At 36.1% G+C, this 23,398-nt stretch overlaps 1 protein-coding gene across 1 annotated transcript in view; it reads right to left on the reverse strand.

Moving 5' to 3' along the window:
• Positions 1-1,496: 1,496 nt before the first annotated feature.
• bin3 (bicoid-interacting protein 3) overlaps positions 1,497-23,398 on the reverse strand; it is a 48,132-nt gene continuing 26,230 nt past the window's right edge. The window contains exons 2-6 of the mRNA XM_073992304.1: positions 5,210-7,699; positions 4,955-5,147; positions 3,611-4,890; positions 3,395-3,541; positions 1,497-3,299 (exon numbers count right to left, since the gene is read on the reverse strand). Of these exons, the coding sequence (XP_073848405.1) occupies positions 2,580-3,299; positions 3,395-3,541; positions 3,611-4,890; positions 4,955-5,147; positions 5,210-7,243 (4,374 nt within the window). The 5' untranslated portion in view covers positions 7,244-7,699 and the 3' untranslated portion in view covers positions 1,497-2,579. The remainder of the gene's footprint in view (positions 3,300-3,394; positions 3,542-3,610; positions 4,891-4,954; positions 5,148-5,209; positions 7,700-23,398) is intronic.

Raw genomic sequence — 23,398 nt, forward strand, 5'->3', positions numbered from 1 at the left:
GTTGAGATGTAACTCAGCTCTTCCATATACCCAATGAATGTAGACTAATGGACGTTTCCAAAGAATGTAAGTAAAGACACTATTGATCTGGAGATAGTACTTGGATTGTCTTACCTGTAACACATCTATTATAACTACGGTGACCAACCGTACTCTATTATAGAGGACAGTACTCTATATTAGGTGTCCGTACTCTATTTTTTCAACGTACTCTATTTGTCCTCTATTTTCATCATATGTCTATGTCCTCTATTTTTGATTTGTTTTGCAAATACATGTGAATACAAAGGTAATACAAAAAAATCCGAGCAGACATTTAACCAAATATTGTCGCTGTTGAAATGAAATCAGTCGTTTCATACGCATCGTATAAGGCTTATTCAGCGATCGTATTTTTTTGAAACTTCTTGCACCAATCCATCGATAAGAAACTTTTTTTTTGGCCAGGTTTTCATGCAGTATGGACTGTAAGCCGGTGAAAGAAATGTCCAAGGATGCCTCTACCATGGCGATCTTGCATTATCAGTTTATCAGTAAATTGAGTTTTCGGGATAGAGCTCTACGTTTTGCACGGCCAATGAGGACGCCGTTTCCAGAATTAGCGGCAAGTGTCACAGACATAACCATCGCGTCACCTGGTCTGACAAATGATGTCGTTTCTCTTGGAAGTACAAAGTTTGCCGTAAAATATATTGTTTGTTTGGTAGATAGCGCGAAGGATAGAGATTCTCTAAAATCAATTTCATAAAAACTCAATTTACTTTACGGCAAACCTTTTACGTGTCTACCAACGTTTCGGAGTCGAGCCATTTTTGTTTCGACTCCGACTCCGGATTCGACTGCGAGAATAATTTCTAATAGCACTCAATATGAATAAAATATACACAAGTTTCCAACTTTTTCCTATATGTTGGACTTTTTTGAGGTATTCCTTGAAAAGAACATACACAACTACAAAACTTCTTTGTTTAAAACTCCTACGATAATAATAAAAATACAAGATCACTGAAATTTGAAACTCTGTGTAAGAGGTTCAGAAGTGTACAGAATATCGCTAGGGAATATGAAATTCTAATTCGATTGTCATTAATTTTTTTTTGATTTAGAGTATTAATTGGACCAAAAAGTTCTTGAAATTCATTTTTGATAAATGTAGAAAAAAATTGTTGCCCGGGGTTGGCCAAGTTATTTTTTCGACTCAGTCTCCGACTACAGCATAATTTCTCGACTTTGCTTCATCGGGCTAAAATGTTCACAAGTAAATTCCATATTTTTTATGGAAATTAATTCTTTAAGTCCTGTAAAAAACGCAATACGTGGTACGTCAAACCGTATTGAGTACGCTTATGCTAGAAAATATTAAGCTTTTCAATGGAAATGGTAAATGACGTCTGGCATTGTTGTCTAGCTTATGTAGTAGCCCTAGTATGTGTACTCTATTTTCATCCCAAAATATTGGTCACCGTAATTATAACTAAAATAAGTCATTCACATTGTTTTATTTTAATTAACTTCATTTTAACTTTATTTTTTATTATTATTTATCTTTGTATTTTTCTTCATGCTTTCTGTTTTGCAATTCAGGGAAATTCTAATATAAAAATAAAACTTATTTCAAGTTCTTAAAAAAAATAAAATAATTCATAGTTTATAAATTATAAAAAAACAACAATAGAGAATGTTGAGTTAGAAAAACGAAACAATTGAAAAATATATGTATGTATATAGAAGTGTCCTAAATTTAAATAACTTAACTAGTGGCTAATTGTAAGCGGTTGGATTTTTAAATATTTTGACATTTTTAAAATTTATTTTTTTTACAGATATTCTATTTTTGTGGAAATTATTTGTTTTGTTGTTGTTAAACTTAATTAGATTTTGTGGCTATTTCGTAACATGTTGTTGTTGTTTAAATGTTGGTTATGAGAGGTGGTGGTGGGTAGTAGTTGTTATTAGGGGGGAATATGTTAATAATGTACAACACAAATTATTAATAAATTTTGAAAGTAGTTCCAAACGTTTTACTTGTATTTTTTAAATCTTTCGATTGTTTGATGTCGACGACGCATCCATCCATATTACAAATATATGTATGTTTGTGTATATAATATTCTCAATATGTGTATAGCCTTAAGGAGGTAATTTTAATTTGTATATATATGTATACTATATATCGAAACAAATAAATATATATGTTTATATAAAATATTTGTAACCCCGGCTTTTAAAAAAATAAAATCATAAAAAATAATAAAAATGTATAAATATTTCTAAACTTATTCAATGTTTTTTTGTTTTTTCTTATGGTTGTTTTTTTTTTTTTTTGTTTTGTTTTTACATAAAATTCAATGTATAATATTTTTGTATATAGTGGTGTAATATTCTCTCAAATACAAAAATATCATCAATAAGCGTTTTAGACATTTTGTTTACTTTTTTTAATATTTGTCTTCAAAAAGCTTGTGAAAAGGCTTGGTTGGCTTGCCTTTTACTTTTGTTGGGTCTTTGTTTTCTTGTTAAAGTGGTCTTTTTGGAGCCATGACTTTGTTTATGTTTGAATTTGGAAAGTTGTGTCTTGTTTAAGCTTCGCTTAGATCACAACAATTTGTTCGACTCTCTTCATCTAGCATTAGACTTTCATCCACAGCTTCGGTGTCACTGGGATTCAAGCTGCCATGAGGATGTGGTGATGATGAGCTTTCACCACAATTTGTGGCATAAACATGTGGCCGCTGTTGATTTGAATCATCTGTGTCAGGATCACGTATGGAATTAAAAGCATTTCCGGAATTAGCATTGGGCGATGAGATTTCATCATTTGGAGGATATACATGCCGGTGATAACTTCCTCCAGGCATGGCATTGCCATCACCCTCTAATTCAGCATCTCTGACACTTCCAAAAACTGGGGTGTGTGATGAACTTTTACGCATGCTCGTCGGCGGAGACCACACTGTCTGATACAGGGGTGAAGCAAAAACGTACATATGATTCAAATATTCCATATCATAAGAGGGCTGATACGAATCCGATTCCAGGGGGTTATAGTATTGCGAAGTGGAGGGTTGATGCATTGGGGTCTGGCGACAGCTATATGATCCTGAACCTCCTCCCGTATATTGTGGGGTATCATAGTTTTGTGATCTTGTTGAGGACAGCAGGGGGTAAGAGGACTGCATACCTGGAGGTCGTGGTGGCATTGTGGCATAAATGCCCCGATATGCCTCAAATGGTGTTTGTGGATAATATGCATCTGACCATCGCACATGATTAGGAGTGTAATCACCTTTGGCATATAACTGTAAATAGGAAACATATGAAAGTAAAGTGTTATAATAGTTCCATACAATGGCAGTATTTAAATAAGAGTTTCTCTTTTTTTCCAAATGCTTACCTGTATAGGTCTACTAAAACCTTTGCTCAAATGTTTTGGTATCCCCAGGGTATAGCTGTGACTGAATCCAACCTCAGAACTCAATAAATACTCATGGAATTTGTTGGGAAAGAATTCAATATTGTTGTAATTGTTATAGACTTCCTCCTGAAATGAAACACCAAAACAAACATTTAGTCAACAACTCAAAAATTACTTAAATCTTCACCAACTTACCGTTAAATTCTTCTTTTTCTTATAACTCGCCCAATTTTGTGCTTCCAATATCAATTTCCCACCTGGCCGCAGCTGATTGAACATACGCTTGAAGGCCATTTTCAACCCAGCATCACCAAAATTCAAATGTATCCATTTTGTAACCGACAGACATAATATGAGATCATATTGCTGTGTATCATTGGCCAAGAGATTTTCATCCTTCAGCACATAATTCGTTTGACGAAAGAAAACATTTTGAGGGAATTCATTTTTCGACAAACTCGACATTTGTGTTCGTGTGTGGGTCGAGGAATTTTGGCTATTCTGTTTGGTACCACCTCCACCGCCCCCACTTGTTGGATGTCCAGGTGTACTTTTGGTGGTGGTGCTAACACTAGAGGCAGGAGATTGAGATTCTGGATTTTGGGGACTAGTCACTTTTGCTGCTGGCTGGGTTATGCCGCCATAGCACAGAGGAAATGATATGGGAAAGAATGCGGCAGTATCAATGTCGGTGGATGCCTGCTCTCCATTACCATGCTGATGATGATGGTGGTGGTGATGATGGTGATGATGATGATGGTGATGTGGATAATGCATAATATGGTGATGTTGGAAATGGCCCCAATTTGTGTTGTTGCGTTGCTGACTTATGTCCTGGCGATTCTTTTTCTTTTTACGCCTACGTCTTCCCGGCTTGGCTCTCACATTTTTATCCCGATTCTTAAGTTCTGTATCGGAGGCTTCCACATTTTCCTTTTTCACCACTTCAAGCGGTATGCGAACATACATGGCTAAATTTCGTCGAGCCCGGGCTATTAGCTCTTTATCTATATCAATGCCCAAAATTGACTTGGGTGCCAGCTTCCGGGCCACCGATATGGTCATGTGGCCAACATTACAGCCAATATCTAGAATATCTTTGTTTTTAAACAATTCCGGATATTGCATGAAAACTTGAAGGCGAATATCCATGAATTCATTCAAATGCCTGAGACCAGCATAGCGATCATAGTTGCCATAACGATATTTACTTCCATCCGGAAGAAATTTGGGCTTAATGCTTTTAGTAGTGGAAACAACTGTCATCGAATCCAGTTCCTTCTTTACATTTTCTGCCAATTTTAAGGCATTGCTGGCATCGCCAGTTTCATTCAAAAGATCTGTCATATGGTCGCCCTCACCGGCATTTATAGATGTTCCACCAGAAGCAGTACTCAAAGGACTACCCAGCAGTGTACCGAATTCTGAAGTGGAATCAACTTTCATCAAGTCGGGTGTATCATCACGGGGAATTTCTGCATAAATAAAAAGAAACACCAGTGAAATGGGGACAATTTGAAAAACATGTTTCAAACTTACCCTCAACTAAACCTTTGGCAATTTCTTCAATAGGGCTGAGATCTGCTGTATTACTTTCGCTTATTGAACGTGAACGTCTGTTTGAGGATTTACGTGCTCCTGAAGCTGTTTGCCTGGGTGGCCTCTTCCAAGCCCCCGGTTGTGGAACAACGGGACTGACAATTTTGTCCATGGAATCATTGCGGAAGTATTTCTAAAAGAAATCAGGAATTAAGTTGGCATACGTTACATCCTAATATGTTTGTCATAACTTACCTTGGACTTTTGTGAATTGTTGCTCTCACTTATTTTACGTTTCCTACTACCCCCGCCGCCACCTGTGCTACTAACCACAGAGTTACCACATGAGTTGCTACCTGTGGTGGATACCAAATCCAAACGTAAATCTCGACATGCGCGTTCTCTTAACTCTCCCAAACCAATTGCAGCGGTTGTGGTGCTAACACTACCAACCATACCCGCACCACTACCATCAATCGATGATTCCTGTGCTGCCAGTTGTGATGATGTTGGTGTTGGTGATTTGGCTTGATTCGTAGTATCCACATCGATATTAGCGACCTTTGTGTCAGCAGTGTTGTGTGAAAGTGAGAGCTGCTCTTGTGGTGAACATAAATTACGCTCTGGCCTGTCATGGTCGTCGTCGTCGCCACCACTACTACTGACACCACCGCCTTCGTTGCTTTGGTCTTGGCTTTTGTTTTCGGCCTCCAATGAAACTGAAAGCAAACCCTTTTCAGTTGATGTCGACGCATTGATGAGAGCACTTGGTATTATGTCGTCAAGCGCATCACCCAAAGTGCTTGTGGTCGAATTGCAAGAGTCGTAGCGTTTACGTTTTGGTTTGCGATTCTTGCGATGACGATGCTTGTGCGATTTACTTAGTTGACCTCCACGGAGGCCCAAAATGATGGCGCCACCCACACCAGCTGTGGGCAAACCCAAAATGCCACCAGTGCCACCGACTACTGCCCGTTTCATCGGTGATGTTAGTTGCTTTTCATATTCCGTTGAATCGACGGGATCCAAAAGATGCAATGGATCGTGTATGTTGGGCGGAATAATAACCTCCACCTTGGGCGGTGTGGTAATGGGTGATTGGCGTGGTGTTGTGGCCGGGGTTATTTTAATTGATGTATCGCCACCGGTATCATTTTGCAATGAACTCAAATTCAGAGGATCCGATATATTGCCTCCCAATAGAAATTTAGTGGGTGGTATAAAATTGCCCTTCCGTGGTCTTTTGTCCGGCAAAAAGAACTTGGAACGTAAGCAGCAATAATGTATTGATGCTGATGAATTGTTGGGATTTGAGTTATTGTTTAAAGCTTGGTTGTCTTTGCCCATGTGACTGCCACAACCATTTATGTGGCAACAGGACAAATTATTTGCATTCACGCCTCCAGCACCACTACCGGCATTATTTCCCACGCCTGAACCCATTGTGTTGTGTGCCGAACCAGCACACAAAATATGATGGTGGTGATGATTGTGATTATTGTGCCCACCACCACCACCTGCAGCTCCACCACCTCCGCCGCCACCACCACGGTGTGATGGCAAAGGTTTTTTATGCAATTGTTGTTGTTGTGCCTTTAAATGGCCATGACCATAACCCAATTTATCGGACGTTGAATTTGACAAACATAAACGGCTGTCATTAGGCGGCATATTTCCAATGCCACCTGCTCCTCCTCCTCCGGCACCACCACCAGGACCATGGTGATAATGCTGATAATTGTGATAGTAGTTGTGTCCTTGGTTTTTCAAATTTTGAATATTTTCAACATCGGCTTTGGTTAAGCCAGGCTTTTCCTCAGCTATGGAACTGTGTGCAGATTTGGGGGGTGATGATGCATTGTTTGTGGTGGCAGTGGTTTGGGCACCACAACTGCTTCCACCGCTGGAGCCAGTATTGTTTTTGGCAGTTCTGTTTTGGCGTTTATTCCAGCATTTGTTCTTTTTGTTGTTGTTAAGACTTGAGGCGTTGTTTGTGGCAGTTGATGTTGTGGCTGATGATGATGAAGAGGAAGCTTTCTTGTGTTTAACAAATTGTTGTGGTGCACGAAATTGGTGTTGTTGTGATTTTAATTTATTTGTTGCCAAGGGCATTGAAGCAGATGTCGGTTTTCCTTCACCATCGACAATTGCTGCTGTTGGTGGTGCACCTTCAATTCTCTTGTTGTCCACATGCCTGGCAGGACTATTGTTTTCATTATTGCCCACCTTGGGTGAGATGTTCTTTGACTGACAATCACCAGGATTGTCAAAATTACTCACAGTATCCATTTTAAGTAGTTCAACAAATTGCTGTGTGTTCTTTGAAATGTTAAATTACATTTTCCATGCACCGGAGCACCGTGTAGAGGACAGGTATTTGGGGGGTATTTTCAAAGCGTCAACGCTCCGGTTGTTTGTTTACTTTGCAAAATATGTGAGGGGAATAAGTTTCTTTGCTCCCTTCCCTCCCAGCTGGCAAAGTAGTTCTCACCTCTTGCTTCACTTTTGACTTTCAATTATAATCCTTTCAAGCAGTTTGTCGTTCATTCACTCCCTCTCTGACGACGAAGTCAGCCGTGTGTTGGTTGGTGTGTGTGTTTTATGCAAATGATTGCTGCGTACGTGTGCGTTTTATTTGCCCTGTAGTAGTTGTTGTTGTTGTTCCTGCTGTTGAATCCTTTAATTCCTTATGCTTTCTTGCCTTATGAAGATGATATCCTGTATGCAGCAGCTATATGAATGAATCTGAAAATAGGAAAAAATGGAAAAAAATAAATAAACAACACAACTAGGTATGAGGAAAATGTTGATTATTTATAAGGTTTTATTTTAGCCTGAATTTAAAGTCAGAATACAGAGGTTTTTAATAAATAATGCAAGCATATAATAGCACTTGCCAGATCAAAACAATAAAAAGATGAGAAGGAGGAATGAAAGGAAGGAAATACGGGGAAAGGGAAGCATGTGTGCATGAAGGACCAACACAATACACAACAGATATCTGTGTGCTCATTTTTCTCCAGCAACGTTCTGCAATTACTAACATATGCATGTAAGTACATACATACATATGTATGTATGTGGGCTTTTTTGTATTGTTTTCATGTTAAGTAGTAAGATAAAAAAGTTTCAAGTGGAAAGGTGGGTAGGATGAGGAGAAAGGGAAAGGAAAGGGAATTACACACAAGTTGCACAAATAAATTCGAAAAACCACATAAACCACAAGAACAAATTTAACCAATCCTTCCGTAGCAAAACAATACATTTCACAAAAACAACAACAGCCACATCTTACAAATGCAGAAGACATGACATTCTATTTGCATACATAGTAATTTTGGATACGAAGGTGTATTTTGGTTCTTGAAAATATGACAAGTGTTTACATTTTTAAAAATAAATTGTAGCAAAGTTAACTTTAAAAGGCTTCAAACACAAATGTGCGGAACCCAGAATGACGAATTCCTAATTTTCAACCTTTTTATAAGGTCTCGGGACAATTTTAAGGAAACCCATTAACATTATTTATTATTTGAAAAGAATAATAGCAATGCCCTGGACCTCACTGTGGTACATGATTGTCGTTGTTGTTGTAGCATCATAGAAATCTACGAAGCATAGGTTTGACGCAGGGTTGGCAGCCGTTTCGGGTCAATCCGGTTGTTGCCGTTGAAGCATTATGTTGCATAACCTTATGTACAATCAGGCTCTGGATCATCCTCAGGATCTTGGAATATGGATGCAGTTCTGGGCTTGACAACAAACTTTCAGGAGTTGGTAGAGTAAATATAGTTGGTCAGATGCTTAGCAACGAGTTATCAATTTTGCCCAATAGAAATTAAGGCAACCGTAGAATTTTGAACGTAGCCGAGCCAAAACTACACTGTTTTGCCTAGGTGGCTAAATATGTTTCTGCTGAAATATAATGGAATATTATGTTATGATGCTGGGTTGGCACCCGCCGACCACCAAAACGCTTTTGGTTTCGGTTACGTGAATTTTTAAAGAATCCTTTAAGGGTCACACTGAGGATTTTTAAGAATTTTTCAAATGCCACTTTAGGCCTGACAAACGCGGATTTTTAAAGAAATATTCAAAGGGCCACAAACGTAAATATTTAATGAATTTTTCAAAGGTCACTTCAGGACTCATAAACGTGCATTTTTCAAAGGCCACTTTAAGAATCCTAAACACGTACTTTTAATGAACTTTCCAAAGGCCACTTTAAGACTCACAAAGGTGTTTCCTTAAAGAAATTTTCTTCGAGTTCATTACTAACAATACAATAATTTTTATGACTATAGCGACTGACTGAGTCTCGTGTAACGTTAACCCTTTCTCCCTATTTAGATCAAAAACACCGGCTTGATAGTTTCTATCTACCACATACGAGTAGAGAAGGTATCCACAGTAACACTTTATCTGGCACCGCAACATATCCCTAATTTTATTATGGCGAAGTATGGGAAAAATCTTCGTCTCGTCATTTTAATGGTTCACCTTGTTGCATAAACACCTTTCCATAGGCCGACCTTTCTCGTTTCGCCTTCGTTCTTGCTTGTCAAAGACCACATTGGTATGAGTGCACCACTTATAACTGCTGTAGAATGTCTGGGAAGGGGTTATTTACATTGACGAATTTTTAGCATGCCTTATTCGTGAATCACCGTTGTTCTATTCTATTCAATGTAACTATTCCGATACCGGTGGTGCATTGATATTTCCGACTGCCGTTGTCAGTTCTGCGACTCTAGGGTCATTTGGTTTGGCGCTTCCAAGCATATCATGTTTATTTTCTATTTTAGCCCCTCTGTTAGAATATTGTAGTTCTGTTCCTGAGATTGCAAAACATTTTTACGGAGGTGTTCTATCCTATATAGAACCTCTACGGTGATCTTCAATTCTATAAAAGATTCTTACGGAGATTTTCTATTCTATAGAAGACACATTCGGAGGTCTTCTCTTCCATAGAAGACCCTTCTATGTTATAGAAGACCCTACGGAGGTCTTCTAAGTTATAGAAGATCCCTACGGAGGTGTTCTACACAATATAGAACCTCTACGGTGACCTTCAATTCAATAGAAGATTCTTACGGAGATTTTCTATTCTATAGAAGGCACATTCGGAGGTCTTCCCTTCCATAGAAGATCCCTACGGAGGTCTTCTATGCTATAGAAGATCCCTACAGAGGTCTTCTATGCTATAGACTGTCCCTACGGAGGTCTTCTATGCTATAGAAGATCCCTACGGATGTCTTCTATTTTATAGAGGCCCCTACGGAAGTTTTCTCTTCTATAGAATGGCTTCTTCTTCTATAGAATGGTATTCTAATCTGTATAAGACCCCTACGGAGGTCTTTTCTATAAAAGACCCCCGCAGAAGTCTTTTATTCTACAGAGGAATCTTTCGGAGTTTTTCGTTCTATAAAATACCCTTAAGGAGATTGTTAATTCTGTAGAGGAATCCTACGAGATGTTCTGCTCTGTTGGAGACACCTGCGGATGCTTTTTAATCTATAGAAGACCCCTACGGAGGTCTTATATTTTATAGAAGACCTAGAGAAATTTTCTGTTCTATAGAGGACCTCTACGAAAGTTTTCTGTTCTATAGAACACTCTTACGGAGATCTTCTATTCTATAGAAGACCCCTACGGAGGTCTATAGAACCTTGTGGAGGTCTTTTGTTCTTAAGAATACCACTAAGGTTGTTCTTTTAATCTATAGAAGACCCCCTACGGAGATCTTATCTTTTATAGAAGACCTACAGACATTTTCTCTTCTATAGAAGGCTCCTAGGAAAGTTTTCTGTTCTATAGAACTCTTACGGTGGTCGTCTATTCTATAGGAGACCCTTACGGACCTCTATATAAGAAGTTTATGGAGGTATTTTGTTCTAAGAATACTCCTAAGAAGATCTTCAGTTCTTTAGAAGACTACTATAGATGTCTTCTATTCTATAGAAGATCTTCTTTGTTATTGAAGCCTCCTACGAAAATATTCTATTCTATAGTAGACATATACGGAGTTATTCTATTCTTTATAAGACCCCTATGGAGGTCTTATTTCATGTAGAAGCCCCTATGGAAGTATTCTATTCTTTGGAAACGACAATTGCCACAGGGAACCTAGCCTAAAATAAAAATGGACCTAATTTTAGTAAGGCGGTCAGAAAATATCAAAATTTTTAGCGATAGTTATGGTCCTCAACGTGATGTAGGCTGCATAACCTCTGTATTTCTCCTGTGAAAAAGATCTCTATAAGTGTCGTTGTATACGGTTCTACATACCCGTTTGGACTCAGCCCAAAAAAAATGTTTACAATCATTGAACCAAAATTTGATGTAAAGCAGAAGATTTTTATATTGATTTGATATTATTTGAGAAAAGTGTGGACTGCCTCAAGTGGCGATAAAGTTGAGTGGTCTGCTAATAATTACAATAATCCGATGGGGTCCGCCCCGCGAGAAATCAAAGGTTTAAGACCATTTTGCGGACTGTGATAATCTCTACCAAATTTTAGTGAATGATTTTTTTCTTTACAGTGAAAAATGTGAAGCAATCAATATGCTCAGCAAATGTTTTATCCACATAAGAGTCCACATAGAGTCGAACAATATCTAATGTTGGGAATATCGATAGTTTGCCAGCCCTACTCCGCATGGCGGTTATCGATTTAAAAACAATCACTTTATAGGTATTTTATGAATTATTTACAATCCTTAATGCCTTGTTCAGACTGACGGTAATTCGCACTCTATTCGTTGTTCGACCGCAAATTACGATATAATTACTTCATTTCCCATACAAAATTTTGAGAACGAACAACGATTTTTGTACATTGTTCAATTTAAATTACTCTCAGAACGACGATAAAATATGTCCCATCTCTAACAAATGAGAGAATTTATCGAAATAAATTAATTATGACAGAAAAAATATAAAATTTAAAAATGTATTAAAAACCCAAATATTTTTAAAAATACTGCAAAACGTGAATGAAAAGTAAACGGTTTAAAGACTAGTATACATTCAAATCATAGCAAATTTTCTCTTATCTTTTACTACAGCTGCATTTCTTGCCCATCGTTTTAAATTCGCGCACAAATTTAGAAACAAAAATCAAATGCCCGCCAGAAAGTCTGAATACCAAAAAGTTATTTTGGCAGGTCTCTCTCTCGACAATTTTGAAAATAGAAAAATTAAAAAAATGTGCTGAAAACACCAAAATTGTGAGAAAAAATAGAAAAGATGAATGAAAATAATATTATTTAATATTAAATAGATATCTGAAAGAAGGACAAATATTTTTTCAGTTTATATCAACTAATTTTACTCGTCTTTTGGCTGAAACTTTCTTTAAATTCAGTAAATAAAAAGTATGAAAATATTGATCATGTTGCTATGAATTGTGTACCATGTCGTATGAACGGGTTAATTCGTGTACATAATTATGAGAGCGAACAACGTGATTCAAATGCTGGTATGAACATGGCATTAAGCATTTAACCAAATTGAAATATTGAAAAACCTCAAAACGACACCTGTTACGGAAACTGTCATATGTTGTTGTTATCTTTTTCACATATTTATGTTTTTCCATTAAACATGGGTTTAACTTTAACCTATTCGAGTAAGTGCCCCCAACCAGCATACACCAACCACCCCCAGCAACTCTATCACACTTTGGTTCAGTTGGCTGGGAACTGTTATCCTGGCGCTTTAACGAGTTTGCATGTCTAGCGGTTTCAGATGTTTTCAACATAAAAATTACATGGATTTTGCACATAGCGACCGACGGTGACACCTCATAAAAATACACGAACAAAAACAAACCAATAAAGATAACCACCAGCCAGGCAGACAGACAGTCATTGAGGGTCTGCTACAAACAACAACATAACTAGGAAACAAAGCGGACACCATTAACCACATATGAGCACAAAAGCCCAGATCCTTAAATGGCTTGTTTATGTGAAAAATATAAAAAAAAAAAACTTGACCATATCATGGCATGCCCCAAAAGCGGTGTATGTATCCCCTCAAGACAAACAACTGGGGAAGTAAATAGAAAAAAATTAAACAAAATACTAACACATGCTAGCTTGGGGATTATAAACTTCATGCTTGATGCCACTATAAATAGGATTACCCCGCTACATTATTAAAGCGTATCTTTTTTCTTTAAAATTAAGTTCAAAACAAGTGACATGGAATTAAAGGGGTGGTGGTATGGTGATTCATGTCTAAATAATCTCGCTAATTAGAGATTTTCTGTGATATTATCGATTTTCTTTCTATTCCATATTTTTCTACATCCCACACCTAATAAGTGACTGAACGAACTACTAACTCATTTATCGATCTAACAATTGCAATTCCGTTTTGAATTTTCTTCATAGGAAACACAAATGTTTTTATTTCAGCAGCATTGGGACAATAAATCCATTGTGTTTTTTCTCTTTAAGTTGTAAACCAGCTCTCCTCACTCCCACCCCATCTTTATTTCTCTTTTTTTTACCATGCATCACATCTCACACCTCTCAAAGTTTTTTTTTTTTCGTAAAAAAAAAGAAAATTCAATTTTCCTATAATGAAAAAATCGGATTGAATGCAGCATTCATTTCTCACTAAAGCGCCAAATGCATTTCAGTCCAAGTTCGAAGGAATAAGTGACGCTTCGTTAAAGCTGTTAGTCAGTCAATCAGGCAGTCAGTCAGTTGGTTGGTTGCTTGGTCGTACGTACTTTAACCAGTTGAGAAAACGCGGGAAGAAGAGAATGAAAGAAAAAACCATTGGAAAACTGTGTTTTTTCTTCTTTTCAACAACTGCTCTTACGTTATGTTCCGTGTTTTGCTTTTTTATTTTACGTTTCGTTTTATTTTCTACTTCAAAAGCCCAATTATTTTTGTTTCTTTAACTTTTAGTAAAACTTGTTAAAAGGAAGGCAATGATAATAACAACCGCACACACACACCAAAACAACAACTATAACATCGAATTACAAACAAATTTCGGAACACACAACCAACCAGCCAGCTACCAACCAGATCCACATGAACCAATTGAAAAATTATTGACAAACCAAACTTCTGTTCAGTTTTCTTTGTTTGTTTAAATGCGTTAAGAAATTTGTTAAACGAATAAAAAACACGTCAATTTAAGTCTTTAAACCGTCTCAATGTTTTTGGCATTGACTTGCTAGGAAATGGAACACATTTTCCGGCCATAAACAGCAAATTTTTAAAATAATTGAACAGAATGTTGGGACGGTCTTAGTTTAAATTATTACTAACGTCGAATAAGGGAAATGAAAATTAAGGCATTTTCAGACAGTAGTGGGACATTTGGTGGTGCCATAATTCATTATGTTACACTGTGCAACATTTTTAAGGTAATCTTGTGCAAACAATTCGAACTGAGGATTTTTTGAAAGTACAGACCGAAACGACAAGAAACCCTAGTTGGGTTTTGTTGTGTCAGATCCAGCTCGGATTTCATGGCCCCATCTAAACATGGTTAAATATTGAGTTTTTTAAGAAATTCGGGGCTATATCTCTGAAACCAATGGGAATCTTCTGCTGACCTCTGAAGATAAGGACAAGAATAAAATATTTGGAGAAATAGTGAACTCGAAAAATTACATTTATTGCTTCAAATTTCAAAATATATGCCAAAATTCCACAATTTTTATACATTTCGCACCGTATCTCCAAAACCGTTAATTTTTTCTGAATATTTTCTTTCGGAAAAATATTCCCTGGAATGTAATACACAACTCTTCAGAACATGTCATTGTTGTAAAATGCCTCTATGCCGTTGGTTTCTGTACATTTTTCAAGGACGATTTAATAAAAATGCCAATAATGTAGTGAAATCCGAAATGCGAGAATAAACTCTTGGTGTGAACTGTGTTTGAAATACGTGTTGTAGAAGGTATGATGCAAAATACCACTGGAACAATATGAAGTTAATATTTTAGAGTTTCAGAATGTTCTGAAGAATTGTTGAGAACTTTATTTGGAAGATTTTTGCAAAAGGTGACTTGGTTCAGCTCCCAATAGTTTAGCCGATACTGACAAGAAGTTCAGCAATTATGTAAAATTTTTTATATTTTATAGATTTTGATGCCGTAGATGGAGTTTTTCTTATGTGGTTTTTTCAAAAGATAAGTTCTACTAGTTTAGGACTACAATATTGCTAAAGACAGCAAGACCAAATTTCTATTCATTTCTGATATAAAGACATGATAAATGCAAAAAAGTGTAGATTTAGCCCGGTTTAGATGAGGCCATAAAATCCGAACTGGATCTGACAGGACAAAACCCAAGTAGGGTTTTTGTAGTCTAAATATGTACTTTCAAAAAATCCATACTCGAAGTTGTTTGCATTTTCAGTGTTGCATAATGTTATTAGAATTGTGCACTTCAGAATGCATCAGCAATTGACTACTGCGAAATGTCAAAAATATTTTGAAAACCTAAAGCGATTATTAAAATATTTTCCACAGAATTTCATTCAGAAAATTTAATAAACGTATAACTCAACAAATTTATTGCAATTTTTAAATTTAGACACATTATTTTAAAAAATTAAATCAAGTTTGACAGCTTGATGGTACCAGCTCGGCTGATGAGTCTACCTGTATGATTGTGTCATGGCCTTATCTAATGATAAACTACTTCTAGTTACTTTTAACTATGCCAAGAGCGGGTTTTTAGGCGAACGTTTCTGAATTCAGCTTTCGTTTAATCTAAAATTGACTTTTTATCAAAGATCATCTGATTTTCTCTAATTGTTTACTACCCAACTAAAATGAGACGCAACAAATGCTATTATGATTAACGTCACCAAAACTGTTCATTTCAATAGAAATCTCCTCCCCACTTACATTTCGTATTACCCATTTTTCTCTAAACTTTTATAATTAAATAATACTTTAAATTTATTGCCAATAAAATTCTTCTAATTGTTTACAATGTTCTTTGCAACAATATAAATGAAATATATTATAAATAAATCCTCATAAAACAACAATATTGTTTATAAAATTCTATGTATTATTTAATTGTGTGTATCTTCGTCTCGTTTACTTTCAAAAAATACACTGTGTCAAGAAAGTCTTTGGGCAAGACAGATGATAATGTTTTCAGACCTTCTATATAAAGTTTATCTATAGATAAAAATCCAGCAAAAATACACATTACAAATTAAACTAATAACCCATTATTTTCCCAGCAAAAATACTCCTTACAAAACCCCTAACTAACCCATTATTTTAACAAGGGCAGCTAATAATGTGGTTATTATAAATAGACATAAGTACTGTCTCTAAAGGTTTTTACTACTTATTTTAGTGGTGTGATCATCCTGACTATAGAAATTATGTGTATTGTAGAGATGATGATGATGTGTACATTGGGTTATCAGTCTGAAGATGAAGAATATTGCTATGTTTGCTGTTGAAGTTTCTTGGAAAAGAAGTTTCTTGGAAAAACTTTTCTGAAAAAAAAAACATTTCCCAAACATTCTCTAGAAAAAAAGAAGTCTTCGAAGGGATTTTCTATACGAAAGTTACCTCCGAAAAATCTTTTCCAAGAAAAAAAGTCATCTCCCAAAAACTTTTCCTACGAAAGTATCAGTCAGCTGTGCCTTGAACCTATAGAAAATAAGCAAACACAATACTTCTGACGACTATAGGGTTTTTTTGACGTTTTGGGCCAATTTCTCAGGAAAAATTGCCCGCATACACAACATGTTGCCAAATATTTAAAAACGATCCCAAACAAGTACTTAAACTACACTCTTTCCAAACTTTGTGTGAGTGGTAACCGATAGATTGTTTCGATGTAGTCAAAATTCGCGACTAAGAAATAATACGATGTACAACGTTTGCACCAAATCGTTTCCCCCTTCGAGGCTTATCTTACGTACTACCCAGTTTATTTGCAACATGAGATATTTCCGATATTTCATTTAAAAAATCGATGGTTAACGATATTATCGTTAATTTGTCATCATCATTAATTTGGAAATAAAAATGGCGGAAATGTCAATGCTTTTGTAGACATTTTGCACAAGTACTTTATAGAAATAGAAAGGAGAAAAACAATTGTTTTTATTTTTTTAATAAAAAGACACAAAAATACAATTTAGTCCATATTTACATTAGGCAATTTTCCTTGCTGCAATTGTCAGTTTGTAGGTGAGAGAGGGTATTGAGAGGCAAAGGGTTACCATTTGCCTCACCTCTCTCTCTCCTTCAAACTGACAATTGCCGCATGGAAAATGGCCTAATGTAAATTGGGACTAACTATTCCGAAAAATTTTTACGTGTGACTTAGAACTTACTTTCTCACATACACAAAGCCGAAAAGCCCCGTAATTATACCCTCCACCATATGGAGGGTATAATTAAATTTGTCATTCCGTTTGTAACACATCTAAATATTCGACGGAGACCCCATAAAGTATATATATTATTAATCAGCAATTAAATTCTATGTCGATTTAATCACGTCCGTCTGTCCGTCCGACCGTCTGTCTGTTGAAATCAAGATAGAGCTCGCAATTTTAAAGATAGAGAGCCAATATTTGGTACAGAAGTTTTCATTACTTGCAGGATGGTTGGTATTGAAAATGAGCTATATCGGTCAACGTTTTGATATAGCCCCCATAGAACGGTACCACCCGATTTTCGGTATTTTGAAGGTATTAGTTTCATTATCACACCGAAATGGCTGAAATTTGGAATTTAGTCTGCTCTAAGGGTATAAAACTTTCCCCTAGAAATTTGTCGGTATAGGTCCACGCCTTCATATAGCCCCCATAGAACGGTACCTCCCGATTTTCGGTATTTTGAAGGTTTTAGATTCATTATCACACCGAAATGGCTGAAATTTGGTACTTAGTCTTCGTTGGGGGTATTTAACTTTCTACCAAAATTTTGTCGGTATCGGGTCATGCCTTCATATAGCCTCCATAGAACGGTACCTCCCGATTTTCGGTATTTAGAAGGTTTTAACTTCATTATCACACCGATATGGCTGAAATTTGGTACTTAGTCTACGTTGGGGGAAAATTTTTTTTCCAGAATTTTGTCGGTATCGGTCCATGCCTTCATATAGCCCCGTAGAACGACACCTCCCGATTTTCGGTATTTTGAACGTGGTGGCCTCAATATTCCACCGAAATGGCTGAAGTTTGGTATATAGCCTTTGTTGGGGGTATACAACTTCCCCCTATAAATTTGTCGGTATAGGTCCACGCCTTCATGTAGCTCCCATAGAACGATACCTCCCAATTTTCGATATTTTGAAGGTCAAGGAAGGCCTCAACTTTCCTCCGAAATGGCTGAAATTTGGTATTTAGACATCGTTTGGGGGGTTTTTAACTTTACTCTTTAAAATTGTCGTATAGGTCTACGCCTTCATATAGCCCCCATGGAAAGGTACCTACCGATTTTCGGTATTTTGAAGATTGTGGCTTCAATCTTCTTCTTCTTTATTTGCCTATTCGTCATACGAATGTTGGCGACCATTACAATTACAAAGAAACAATGGATTTTAAATAAAAAAATCAAATAAATTCATAGATTTTTCACAATATCGGCAAATATGTCTCTGCTTCTGGCAGCACTAAGTAGGTGTCCCACGTCTCGTATTCCAGTCCATTCTTGAATATTCGCAATCCAACTCAATTCCTTTCGGCCTTTTGGAGTTTTTCCTTCTATTCTTAATTTTATGATATCCTGCAAGAGCTTGTATTTTGAATTTCTCATGATATGTCCAAGGTAGGCAATTTTTCGTCTTTTGATGTTTATCATTATCTCTCTATTTCGATTCATTTTTCGAAGCACTTCATTGTTTGAAAATAAGGCAGTCCATCCATGGTATTTTTAAAATTCGGCGGTAGATCCACATTTCGAAGGATTCTAATTTCTTCACGTCTAATGATTTTATTGTCCATGCCTCCATAGCGTATAGTAAGGTTGACCATATATATGCATTTATAAATCTACACTTAGTTTCAAGATTTATATCATGGCTGGACAGAACTCTCTTGTATTTGAAAAACGAGTCTCTAGCAATTTCAATACGCCTTCTTAGTGGCTTCAATATTCCACCAAAATGGCTGAAATTTGGTACTGAATTTTCTTTGAGTATAAAAACTTTCCCTCAGATATTTGTCGGTATAGTTCGACGTTTTAAAATACCCCCGATAGAACGGTGCTTCACATCGTTTTACCGAAATTACTGAAATTTTGTATTACAACTCGTGGTGGAGGGTATAACAAGTTCGGCCCGGCCGAACTTAACACTGTTCTTACTTGTTTCTATTAATTTCGATACTATCGATAGTGCCATCGATTTTTTTCCAACTTTACCCAGAAGGTTTTTTTTTAATTTTGGAGTCATTACCTCAGGAAGTATGGAATTGCCCCCGAAAAATTGCGACATCGTAACAAAAAGAATCTTTTTCAACTATTTCAAAACGATCCGAGACGAGCTGTTAATCTGCACTTTTCCCGAATTTGGTGTGGAAGGTACCCGAAGGACGGGACCGATAGTGTCCGTATTTCAACCTGATACATGACTAGATGAAATAATACGATGTGCAAAGTTTGGACAAAACAGAAACTCCGTGCGAGAGTTATCTTGCGGATTTGCCATTTAAGTTGATGCCGTTAAGGTTTTTTGGCCTATGGTATATCTCAGTCCCGAAAAAAAGATTTTTATGTACTTAATAAATCTATCTCAATCATATCTCAGTCCATAAGGTCGTGTACCCACCCATTTATTTCATATAAGTTTCATTTGTATAAAGTGATTTTAGGCACACTGTATCTATATATAGCAAGTATGTATATTTGCAACACATCTTGTGCAACTTACGAAAGTATTTGTAAAGCTATGTGTGCGACTTATTGTTGGTCAACAAAAAATATTAAAAAGTTCATTTTAAATCTAAACTTTTTTGCATTTGTTTGCTTGTTTGTAATCAAAATTTTATTTGTTTGGCAAGTTTGGACATGGGTTTTTTGTAAGAACTGATAACAACATTCTTGTAGATGTATGTAAGTGTTTTCTAAAGACTTTCATAGCATATGAGATAAAGGCAGATATTAAAAATAAATTGGAAGAAAGCTAAAGAAGAATATTGACATCTTAAACCAAATTGTGTAAAATCACTCATTCCTTTGCCATCTGCTATACAATAACTAGCCAATCCCAAGAGTGTAGAGATGGCCTATCATAAACTGTGTTATGTATTACATACATACTTTTCCATACACTAAAGGGTAAAGGAACTTTTGACAGAAAATAATTTTGTATTGATAATGTGGCACCTTAGCCACCTTAGACGAATCCACAAACTTGGCAAGCCCTCAGTTGGATATCACGGCCATAAGGCGTTCAATACCTTATTCAAATTCTTGTAGCCTCTACTCTTCCATATTTTGTATCTCGTCACTATTATTAACCTCCACAGTAGTTTTCCCCAATACTGTAGCTATAGAAAACACGCATTCCCTTACTTATTTCTTTATTAATCTGCCATGTATTTACACTGGCATTCTTATCAAAATATTAGCATTATTCCTTATTGTTTGTTGTTGCTGCTGTTGTTGTTGTTGGGGGCTTTCTTCTTTTTTATTGAATGAAACAAAATACACAAATAAAATGTTTCCCAGTTGGTCACAATTCTTATAAATATACCGACATATATATTTATAGAAAAAACAACAACGATTCACATACACACATATTCATACATACATATGTATATACTATATATTATCTATATTTTTATATACATATGCACACACTTTGTGTAAATATAATGGCCCGTATTTTCATAAAGTGTGAAAAGTCGTTGACGATGATTGTAACCCATGCCTGCTGCCGCTGCCCGCGCTTTAACGTCATTAATTTTTTTATATTGTTATCTCCTTATTAAACAACAGTGGGTGATAACAGCAGAAAATCAATGGGAACAACACAGTGGTTTCAAATGTCTATTGTCGAGAAAAAATACCTACAGAAGCAGCAGAACAGACAGACGTCTAAATTTATGTTAGTGTTAGTGAAAATACCAACAAAAAGAAAAATATTTTTACATACATAAACTAGCCCTATTTCTGTATACGGAGCTGTATATACATAAACGATGAACTTTCCTATAACACATCTTCAATGAACTTTTCAATGTGTGAAGAAATGACAACCCAATGTAATTTTAACAAGTAAGAAAAGCGTTAAGTTCGGTCGGGCCGAACTTTTTATACCCTCCACCACAAATTTCAGCCATCTCGGTGTGATAATGAGGCCAAAACCTTTAAAATACCGAAAATCGGGAGATATCGTCCTATGGGGGCTATAGCAACACGTGGGCCTATATAAACATTTTATGGTAGAAATGTTTCTTAGCCTCTAGAAACACAAAATACCAAGTTACAACCGATTCTTTGGTCAAATTGGTCTAATACATTCAAAATATATTAAAATGACGCGTACTTTATAAGGGGCCTTATGTGGGGGCTATACCAAAACGTAGACCTATATAACCAAACTTTGGTACGAATGTTTTCTGGCCTCTGAAGACACAAAATACCAAATTACAACTAATTCTGTGGTCAAATGGGTCTAATACATTCAAAATATATTAAAATGACGCGTACTTTATATGGGGCCTTATATGGGGGCTATACCAAAACGTGGACCTATATAACCCAACTTTGGTAGGAATATTTTTTGGCCTCTGGAGACACAAAGTACCAAATTACAACCAATTCGGTGGTAAAATGGGCCAAATATCTTAAAAATTCATTAAAACGACGACGCGTCACGCGTCATTTTGTATGGGGGCTATACGAAAGCGTGGACCTACATAGCCCGCTTTCAATACCAAAAGTCCTACGTAAATATAACATATTTTCCCAAAATTTCATCAACCTACGTCAATCCGTTCGGACGCTAGAGTGATTTCCACAGACGGACAGACGGACAGACGGACGGACATGGCTATATCGATGTAGAATTGCACGCTGATCAAGAATATATATACTTTGTGGGGTCTACAATGAATATTTCGAGTAGTTACAAACGTAGTGACAAACTTAATATACCCCCATCCTATGGTGGAGGGTATAAAAAGATCATATTCCATGACCTTCTCAGCACGAAAAATACTAACCGATGAGCTTTTTCATATCCGATGAACTTTTTTATAGGAAAAATTTTAGGAAAATTCATATCCGATAGACTTTTCTATGGGAAAATTCATCTACGATGAACTTTTCATAGAAATATTTATTTACGATGAACTTTTCTATAGGAAAATTCATCTACGATGAAATATTCTATAGGAAAATTCATCTACGATGAACTTTTCTATAGGAAAATTAATCTACGATGAACATTTCTATAGGAAAAGTCATCTACGATGAACTTTTCTATAGGAAAAGTCATCTCGATGAACTACGATGAATTTTTCTGTAGGAAAAGTCATCTACGATGAACTTTTCTATAGGAAAAGTCATCTACGATGAACTTTTCTATAGGAAAAGTCATCTACGATGAACTTTTCTATAGGAAAAGTCATCTACGATGAACTTTTCTATAGGAAAAGTCATCTACGATGAACTTTTCTATAGGAAAAGTCATCTACGATGAACTTTTCTATAGGAAAAGTCATCTACGATGAACTTTTCTATAGGAAAAGTCATCTACGATGAACTTTTCTATAGGAAAAGTCATCTACGATGAACTTTTCTATAGGAAAAGTCATCTACGATGAACTTTTCTATAGGAAAAGTCATCTACGATGAAATTTTCTATAGGAAAAGTCATCTACGATGAACTTTTCTATAGGAAAAGTCATCTACGATGAACTTTTCTATAGGAAAAGTCATCTACGATGAACTTTTCTATAGGAAAAGTCATCTACGATGAACTTTTCTATAGGAAAAGTCATCTACGATGAACTTTTCTATAGGAAAAGTCATCTACGATGAACTTTTCTATAGGAAAAGTCATCTACGATGAACTTTTCTATAGGAAAAGTCATCTACGATGAACTTTTCTATAGGAAAAGTCATCTACGATGAACTTTTCTATAGGAAAAGCCATCTACGATGAACTTTTCTATAGGAAAAGCCATCTACGATGAACTTTTCTATAGGAAAAGTCATCTACGATGAACTTTTCTATAGGAAAAGTCATCTACGATGAACTTTTCAATAGGAAAAGTCATCTACGATGAACTTTTCTATAGGAAAAGTCATCTACGATGAACTTTTCTATAGGAAAAGTCATCTACGATGAACTTTTCTATAGGAAAAGTCATCTACGATGAACTTTTCTATAGGAAAAGTCATCTACGATGAACTTTTCTATAGGAAAAGTCATCTACGATGAACTTTTCTATAGGAAAAGTCATCTACG

The sequence above is a fragment of the Musca autumnalis genome, unplaced genomic scaffold (assembly GCF_047663935.1).
Source record: "Musca autumnalis isolate F117 unplaced genomic scaffold, ASM4766393v1 scaffold_5, whole genome shotgun sequence".
NCBI classification, from domain to species: Eukaryota; Metazoa; Arthropoda; class Insecta; order Diptera; family Muscidae; genus Musca; species Musca autumnalis.